This window comes from Chaetura pelagica, unplaced genomic scaffold (genome assembly GCF_000747805.2).
Source record: "Chaetura pelagica isolate M959 unplaced genomic scaffold, ChaPel_1.0 scaffold401, whole genome shotgun sequence".
NCBI classification, from domain to species: Eukaryota; Metazoa; Chordata; class Aves; order Apodiformes; family Apodidae; genus Chaetura; species Chaetura pelagica.
In genome coordinates this window covers 1,099,623-1,109,314 of record NW_009952259.1, presented here as the reverse complement: position 1 = coordinate 1,109,314, position 9,692 = coordinate 1,099,623, and the positions used below count along the sequence as shown (strand labels likewise).

The window sequence follows — 9,692 nt, the reverse complement described above, 5'->3', positions numbered from 1 at the left end:
CCCTTGCTTCAAAAGCATTTTCTCAGAGCTGAACACACAGACAGTGTTCACAGATGAGTGTTCAAGAGGGTGGGGAGGGTCTCGCCGCTTGCACAGACTTTGGTGTGAATTTAAAGCATTAGGCAGGATCAATCATGTCTCCTGTGGGGAAAGGTAGCTTCCCTCAGGCATTAAACTATACCATGAGTAGATAGATCCCATTCTACTTAGCAATCCACAGCAGTTAAAAATTGGAGAAGGCCCATTAGCTCAACCTGTTCAACTTCCTGCAAGTTCCAGCTGTGCTCTTGAGCCACCGCAGGGACACAAACGGTGCCTTACGCAGACAGAACAACCACGCTACGTTTTGCCAAAATTCCTCCAGCACGCTGTTTACTGGTATCTTTATAACAAACATCCTAAGCTTTTCCCCAACATATTTAACTCTGTGCATTAAGGACTTTGAAGTCTCCTTTCAGCATTGCCTTTTCTGATTTAACCTATGACATGTGTTAGCCCTTGCGGTGAACCCAGTCTTCCATGATAAATTGCCGTCAAAAGTGTTAGGATGTGCATGACTGAGAATGAATGTTGTTTTCCTGAGAGGGTGACCTGCCTGCTGTTTTCTTTATTTCCCAGTTTCAATTCGGCCTTCATTCAGAGGCTTCTTGTGTGATCTACCAGCTTTTCAGTGATTCCACTACCACAAGAATCTCCTCTGCCACCAATAAGGGCACATGGCATTTGGGGTAAAATAAGATTAGAAACCCAAGCAAACAATTCTCTGCAAGTCCTTTCTGAGAGAGAGGGAGGTTAATCCTACCTCTAAGCAGATCAGACCATCAGTTACAGCTCACTGAAAACACATAACCTATGACCTTTTCTGGTTTAAACCCTAGTGTAATATTTCCTCTTGACAGAGACACACAGCGTTTTAAATGACAAAAAGAAACGCCTCATATCCTAAAGTCATCATGCCTTTGGCTCCTACATACCTCTGGCCTTCACAATAAGATCTCTATGAAGTCCTTTCACCCCTTCCCAAGATATGACGGATCAATCCTGACTGGAAGGCTCCTGCTTGCATGTCCTGAACCATGCACCTCAGTCCCACTTGGAATGAGGTGTATCAAAGAGCAGTACCTGAATACAGCTGTAGGTATTTTTGGCCCAGGCACTTGGAAGGATAATTCCCTTTTAACAAGGTGGCATGTTCAGTGTTCCAAACTGAAAGCCAGTTCATTTTCAGAGCAAAACGAACCCTTTTTGCTTTCTTTTTTGGGGGTGGGGAAGGATTGTTTGGTGGGGTTTTTGTGGTTGTTGTGTGTTTTTTTTAATCTTGTCATTTGCATAAAGCATGTTTGAGCACTGAAAACTAAAACCATTCAAAAGAATTTCTATAAATACCTATTCTTCTCCCTCTGGAGTCCAGTCATGAATAATTACATAGGACTATGTAATTTAAAGGTAATTTTTGACCACAGAAATTTTTTTTCCCCATGAGATTCTCAGAGTACTGCACATTGTATTTTTTAAAAACATAATCTTTATAATCTATTATGAACAGACTTACGTCTTAAGCTACAGTGGAATGAACAATTTTTTAAAATGTTTTTAATGTTCAAATCACCTCTTGCTCAGATGACTGCTAGAAGAGTTTGCAGGAGAGTACTAGAGCTAGCAAAAGTAACTGCAAAAATGTAACATTCACTGTGAACAACCTCAACAAAGCTTTCTGCATTTTCAGTACTTCTGCTTTTTGCATTTTCAGTACTTCTCCAAAGCAAATACAAAACTTGTGCATTACTCTGATAACTTCTCCCAACAACTTTTCTGCTTCACTACCCAAATTTTCAATGCCCACAGTTTGTTCAAGGTCATAAACCCTTCCTGGATTAATTAAGCTCCTCAGTGGAAAAAAAAAAAAAAAAAAAAAGAGACTTGCTAGCTTAACTGATGTGGTTAAATACCTTTAACACACACAGTAGACATGATCAGACTTCAGGGTCAGATACTAAAGGAAACAAACAACAACAAAAAAGAAACTGCTTGGAAATCCTTTGTTACTGCCTGACCCGTTCTGGAGAACAAGCACATGTTTGAAGGTGCCTCTGAGTAGGGGCAGGTGGGAGACAAATTCCAATGTACTAACAGACATCATAAACCCAATCTAATCTAGTTTAGCAAATTTCTGGCCTGGAAATGAATGTCAGGTAAAATTCAATCCGTTTGGATGACGGGGTCAAGAATAGAATGATGGAAGACAGCCCAAGACTTCTAATTGTGATTATCTGACTTCTAATTACCCCTGATCAAAGGCAAAATGGGAAATTGGACTCCTACCAACCAACGTAAACATGAACCATAGAGGAATTCCAATCAGGTGATATTCATTTTACTTCAGATTCAGCTTTATTTGAGACTAAAGGTAAAAAAGTGTAATTATATAACCTGAAATCCAACAGTCCAGCTGCTCTAGCTAATAGATAATCGGGGAGAAGGTTAGCCATGTTATAATGAGTGCTCATCATATTTCAAGACAATCCCACATAAAGCATATTCATTTGTGCCATCTAACAAGGGGAACCATAAATGGGGGTTAACAAGCTTCATCTACATGCTAGTGAAATAAGATAACAGGAATAGCATCTGATACCCTGGATTACACAGGCACGTCTTACGGGAAATTCTCCACACAGGGGGATCCTGCTATGTATGAAACCAAGCACTTCTCTCTACTCAAAGCAACAGCAGTGAAAAATGCTGTTCCCTCATTCCATCATTCCATTGCAAACACAAGAGTATACGCATACATGGGTATAATTGTATAATTCTTATTTTCTGTAGCAACCTCCACAAAAACCTTACTTCTAACTCCTGCTGCTCTAACACGTGAATGTGTTCAGCAATGAAAGCAGGAGGGGAGTTATTCCTTTTAAAGCTCTTAAGTTCAGGACATACAGATTGTGGACTTGCAACGATTCTGGACAATAAAAACAAAATAAGCAAGGATCCTCCTTCTTGCTAAAAGTACTTTATTTTCTTTTAAAAGAGCTCTGTCGTCAACTAAGTCAACTCACATACTGCTGTTATCCAAGATGTGAATCAACTTCAGGGCTTTGTATCAGGAATGATTAAATCATGTTTTTGTTTGAATCAGACACTGTCAGAACAGATAGCAAGCCTAGTCTTTTTTCCTCAGTACCTGCTTCAAATATCTCACACTGGATGGTGGCCAACCATACACTGAAATATCTACATTGTTCACAAACTGACTAAAAGCATTACATGTACATACCAAACTGAGCAGCATTTTATTTCAGCATTTGAAGTTCTTATAGTATTTAAGATTTCAGCACTGGATCCATATTACTTTAGCTGCAGTAATATACATGGCAAAGATAATGTGCTCAAAACTGAGGTATTGGTAAGGGGAGCAAAATAATAAGCTGAGGAGCTTGTCAGCAGTTGTTTCACAGAGTCTATCAAAAGTAAAATACTCTTTTGTGAATTATGACAATGCATTCATCTTCCCAGAAATCACTCAATCCTGTCAACAAAGTCCAATTCTGCAAACCTAGTTTTGCAGTGTCTGGACTGGTACAGTTCTCAACGTCTTTTTATTATTAACATGTAAAATAATTTAATGGCATCTCAAGGATTCTGCCCCTATCCACAGAGTTGTCTTTATTTGACTCATTGTCCAGCGCTTGGAGACCTCACAAGAACCTTTTTAAAGCATCTATTTATTGGTCTTCCACATTGTTACAAAACAAAGCTCAACTCTGTCCCAACTTCACACACCATTATGACATGGATCATTGACTTTAGGTCTTCCTTGTAGGCTCCCTTCCTGGCCCATTCACTCATGAAAGGTTTATTGCTCACTAGTTACTGGTGTGCATCTCCTGGAAGCTGCAGGGCAAAATGAGAGTCCTGTGAGGACCATCTACCTTGTCAGAAAGTCGTGGGACAAGCATTTGTTCCAAAAAGGAATTCAATACCAGCTACTGTGCAGGTCTAGCACATAATAAACCAAATTAGATCATTAGAACTCTTTTAAGAAGGCCTTTTTCACACCACTTGGCACAATAAAAGGCCTCAAGAATGGTCAAAGATAAGGTCAGAGATACCTCGAGGTCTCAGTAACTATTTCCTCATCTTATTTTCAAAGTTTTGTTTTACACAGGCTCCTGGTTTAATGACCTACAACCGAACACAGCCTCTGACACATGCAGTGTTTCCTTTGCTCTGTCAGATGTGCCTCTGCCAAACATTAGAGCTGGATGGGGCGTTCCTATCAGGGAACTGCAGCAGAGGAGCCACCCATTATTCGTGGATATAACACAGCTGAGTAACTAGGATGGACACAAGAGAATACGTTCAAAATCCCCACTCTGAGGTTTGACTTTTGTCAAGATTTACTGTCAGATTAGCCCCTCTGCAGCGAGCAGGAGTTCATTCTTAAACTCTAAGGCAGGAGATCAACCAAAAGAGTCACTTACCGGATCACATTTGATAACTTGTGATAGGAAATGTGTGAGGCATTGATAGGAGAGGAAAGTGTTAGTGTTCCCCAGATGCAGGCCTTGCACAGCTGCTACCACACTGCCAGCTGCAATCATGGAAGGTGGGTTTGAAATAAATTTAATATCTGTATGAAGAAAGAAGAAAAAAAAAAAAAAAAAGAAGACTGAGATGATTGCTTTAGAAGCCTGCCCATACACATACATTCTTCTACCAGCATGGCTTCAGCTGCCAACTGTTGCATCCGAAAAGGCAGGGAAAATTTGTGAGCAGAAAGGTGCCTCCTGCTCTAAACTGTTACAGGTCCAAACCTGTAAACACTTATCCACATGACCAACTGAACTTCAGTGAGTAGCCCTTCCTAGCACTACGCCTGGGAGGCCATTCATCACCTCCAGGTATTTTTATCATAAGCAGGGCCCCCATCCTTCAAACCCGAAGATTACGTGAATAACACCACCGAGGTCAACAGCAGTATACATCTGAGAAAACCTGCTGGCATTCTGAAGTGTTTCACATGGTTAGATCCTTAGGTCCACTCTAGGAAGGAGTCCTCAGGCCCTTGGAAGCACAAACCTTTGCACTGACATTCCAAGGAATGTCGCTTTCATGAAAAACATCAACAAAAAAATAAAGCAAGCAAAAGACTGCTTAACCCTGTCAGGAGGCAGATAATCCATATTTAAATGAAGGTTTCATCTTCAAAATGCTTTGTCTCAACCTAGTCTCTTGTCAGTGGCTGCCATCCATCCTGGCAACAGGGATTTAATGTAAATGTGGCATAACTAAGTGACGGGGGTCCCAAGAATTGGCGGACAATCAGTTACATTCTGATGTGACACCACGCTGACAAGAGGCTGGGCCCCCTTCCAGAATGCATTGCTGTAGGTCTCTCCACAAAGCCACTCCCATGATTCCTTAAGGGGCTATCTCTGCCATTTAGCCCGGGTTTGGTTTGGTTTTTGTTTTGGTTTGTTGTTTCGTTTGTTGTTGTTTGGGTTTTTTCCCTGTAAGAATAATCCACATTTTAATGCTAAGACTCTTTTCTGCTGAACAGGAATGCGTTTGATCCCTGGCAGTGTACACCTTGTAGGAGAATCAGGCACAAAGGAAGTGGCACAAGTAAAACGTCTGATTTTTGTGAGGAAGAAAGGGAAATGCCACATTATGCACCAGAACCTGAGATACATTCCTTCAGCTTTTATCAGAAGACAGCTTCCTCTGGGTTGAAAAAATACAAACCATCTGTCAAACCCTTGAATGAAATCAAAGGAACGGACAGCTTAGAGGGCTCAGTGGAACAGTTTAAGGATTAAATCATGCATCTCCTTTATGATGATAAAATAACTTTGGTGTAAATGTTTTACCAGTGAAACCAAAGACTTCAGGACTCCATCAAATTCCTCTCTCTGAACCTATTCATGTACCTCTGACATTCCATTGAAGCCCTGACCAATACCCACCTTCAAAGGGCCATTTTGCCCAGCATTTTATGAACCTTCAAAATTCAACTGATACAATCAGCTGTGGTCAAATGTTTTGTGATGCACTGCCAGTGAAAAGGCAAGTTTGATCTCAAGTCATCTTATTTATGGCACCATTCTTAAAATAAATTTTGTTTATCCCCTTCTCCTAACCTGTCCATTTCCAAGTAGGTATGAATACACCACCAACCTTCCAGCAAGCTTCTGTCATTCCCCAAAATCAAAAGTAGTCCAGATTACTGACACTGCACACATTCCAAAGCCAGTCCCTAACTAGAACACGGATACACAGCTGCAGCTAGACTTTTAGAAATGAGGGATTTTGCTAGGCAAGCATGAATTGCACCGGGATTGGGTTGCTCTGAAGGGCATGGTGGCAACGCGTTTGTGCCACTATTTACCGAGCTCCTCAAACAGAACATGACCAAAATGTGTCCGTTTCATGAGTCCGTCCTGACAGGATCACGTTTGCCTTTCATATTTGCGTCCTTCTTTTAAATGGAGCAGTAAACAAGAACATGAATTCATAGTCACACCCTCATTCTTTCCAAGGTGGAAAAGTGATAATGAAGTTTAAATGACCAGTTTGTGTCTGTCCCTATAACCACTCCAGACAAGCAGCATGGACTGCCTTTTTGTTGCAACTCAACAAGGAATTATTTGTGGCAGAGGCCACTAATTTCAGCATATTAATCAGGGGGCCCCTCTCGCCTGTAATTGGATGCCCCCAAGTGAAGAGTGTGGCATCATTGTCAGCCTCCATCGCCTCATCTTGCGCTATTGAGCGCTCAGGAACAAGGGGGCTTCGGTGAGATGAATTAGACCTGACACAGCCACAATGGGGTAGGGGGCCCCATCAATTGAAGCACACATCCCCAGTAGCCTATCTGAGACTTCATCCAAAAAGAATAAACAACTTCAGGGTTGTTAAAAAGAGAGAGAGAGAGAGAGAGAGGAGGGGGAGGAGAGAGAAGAATGCCAGCCACCCTGAAGGGAGGACAAAGCAGGCATATAGGCGCTGCAGCGCTTTAAAAAAAATTCCTAACAAGGCGAGTCACCCCTTTTCCTTTTTAAATGGAGCAGCAATTCCATCCGTCTGGAGAGCTGGGGGCTATGAATGAAAATCTTTTCATTGAGGCAAATCAAAACTGCGAACATAAATCACTTGCTGCAAGATGCAACAGGTTCCAACTGGTCACATACCTTGAGACTCCCGATTTTATAAAGGCCGGAGAATAGGAGAATTGTAACGTGCTTGTTTCAAAGGGGGATCGTTCTTTCTCCATCCGAGAGGAGGAGAGGGACAACAATCATAATAGGAATAATAATAATATAAAAGGGGCCTGGTATGTTTTGATAACCAGAGGAACATAATGAAACGCTGAAGCTCCAATATTTGTTGCTATTCATTGTTATACGTGTATAGAGCTGCAGTTCTCCCTCAACACTGGTCTTAACTTGGGCCAAAAGAGGCCTGCTCCCTTTTGAGCTCTCCCTGCCTTGCTCGGCCATGCCAAAGCCCCATTCATTAAGCTCAATTATGTGTTAACTTCAAACAACCCCTGGTAATTTTATTTTTTTTTTCCTTTTTCTCCCAAACCTACCACAGCACAAAGACATCCTTTGGTGAAAATGGATTTTTCAAAACTAAACCAAATCAAACAACTCCACTTCTACTCGCCAGACAACTGAAGAGGGAGCTTAGAAGGAATTCCCCTCAGCTTCACCTTGCAGTGTAACCTTCTCTTTCTGGAGCAAACACATCACACGCTCATCTACAAACACTTCCACAGCCTTCACCTTGTTAAGCCAACTGGCTGAGATTTTATTTTCTAAGCAAGCATTATTTTGCTGCCTCTTCTTAGGAGACCCTCCTTTTACAGTAGAGGCCACGGGCTGTACTTCCAAGCAAAGAATATACTGCACTTGCCCTTGAGGCCACTCAAATGGGTGTCAGTGTTTCCAGTGGACTTTGGATTGGGCCCCGCAGCATCCAGGCAGCACAACGCATTCGCAGTCCATCTAGGTTCATTTTGGCAAGGGGAAATGCAACACAACCCAGCAACAGCAAAGCAAAGTCCAGATGCTACTTAAGCCACATGTGATCTTCACTAGCCAACAAAGAAGTCATGGGGAAAGCAAGAGGTAGAGAAAATCCTGACATCCAAAAATAACAATAAAAAGAGAGAGCCTAGTGGCAGCCTTCCTGAGTGCTCTTTCCCCAGGCAATATTCCCAGCTTCAGTAGGGAGCTGAAGAGGGCCCCAATTCTGGTGAGCTCAGTACTGTTTTTTTTAAAAGCTAAGTAAAACTCCCAGAACATGGTTCTCATTTTCTGATCCATTCTCCAGCTGTGGTGTGTAGCAGTGTTAAATAAAGGCTCTGGATGTGCTTCCTAAAAGAAACATAACGACACCGACAGTAGATCAAAGTACTGGACTCTTAGCAAGTCTCCAACCTTTGAACTACTCTTGTTTTCATCCCTGTCATTGCCAACACAACAGCCTAGGTTAAACATCCCCACATCCAAAGGGGAGGCCGGGTAGCTGTTCTTTTTAGCCAACAGCAGAGGAAGCTTCAAACTTAGCAAACCACGTATTCAGAGTCGCAGCAGCCTTATCTGGTAGCCTCTGGCATGGAGAGTTATATCTGATTTTCCCAAAATGTTGCTGCAGGTAGTCTGAAGGCTGTTGGAAGGTTGGAGCACTCCGAACATTGAGCATCATTCCAGGCAATCTTAATTTACAAACTGCCCCTTATGCTGATGTTAGGCCCAAGGAGAAGAGCAATGCCAGGGTTTATGAATTTCTCTTTTATGGCTCGGTCCTTCTACCTTCAGGCCTTTGCAGTAGGGCCAATTCTGGGACATAAATTTTTTCTTCCGAGTGCCTGCAATCTTTCTTCAATCTTTTTACCAAATCCATCTCTGGAAAATAAACTACACACCATTAATTTGTGCCACTGATCACACACATCCCACCGAGGTTTTCAAATGTGGACACTTCTTCTCAAGTCCCAGTGCAGGCTTGGTCTCTTTTTTCTTTCTTTTAGCACAACTGCTACTGAATATTAGCATTTACTAACGCACTGTATCTCCTTTACACTAAGTTTTTATCAGTGTCAACATGAGTGCCTGGCATTCCTCTTTACGTGCTACTGCAAAAGAACATTTGCTTTGGCTGCTTTTTCTTCCTTATTCTTTTGCCATCCCTGGGTTGGTCTCGCCACACTAAAAGAAAACGTGCCGAGCACGTTTCGTTAAGACAGTGTATCTTCCCTCTAGAACTTCTTTTGTCCCTGCTCCTCCACTCTGTCCTGTGGGAACAGCGAGATCTGGAGAAGAAGAAAGACTCTTCTAAAGCTTTTTCTCCTTCCCACTTGCTAGGGTTCAGCGGGTAAAGCCGGCACATGTACCAATGCATACACACACGGTCCACACGCAAACACGGGAAACTTCAAAGACCCAGCGCACGCAGGGTGCCCTTGAAACCAAAGATCAGGCCTCTGCAAACCTGGCCCAGCCAGCAGTCTCTCCGGAGGCTGCCCTGCACATGGCTTCCCAGCAGCACGTGGTCCGAAGGGTGCAGATGGCAGCGGCTGGGTCCTGTGCCAGGAAAGCCTCCGCGCCGCGTGGCCCTCCTCCAATCCACCAGCCACCGAGGAGGGGAGGGAGGGGAGGGGGGGGGGGGGAGAGGAGGCAACT

At 42.8% G+C, this 9,692-nt stretch overlaps 1 protein-coding gene across 1 annotated transcript in view; it reads right to left on the bottom strand.

Moving 5' to 3' along the window:
* Positions 1-9,692, bottom strand: part of CCND1 (cyclin D1) — a 16,494-nt gene that overhangs the window by 1,743 nt on the left and 5,059 nt on the right. Inside the window, exon 4 of the mRNA XM_010007425.1 lies at positions 4,485-4,633. Within this exon, the coding sequence (XP_010005727.1) occupies positions 4,485-4,633 (149 nt within the window). The remainder of the gene's footprint in view (positions 1-4,484; positions 4,634-9,692) is intronic.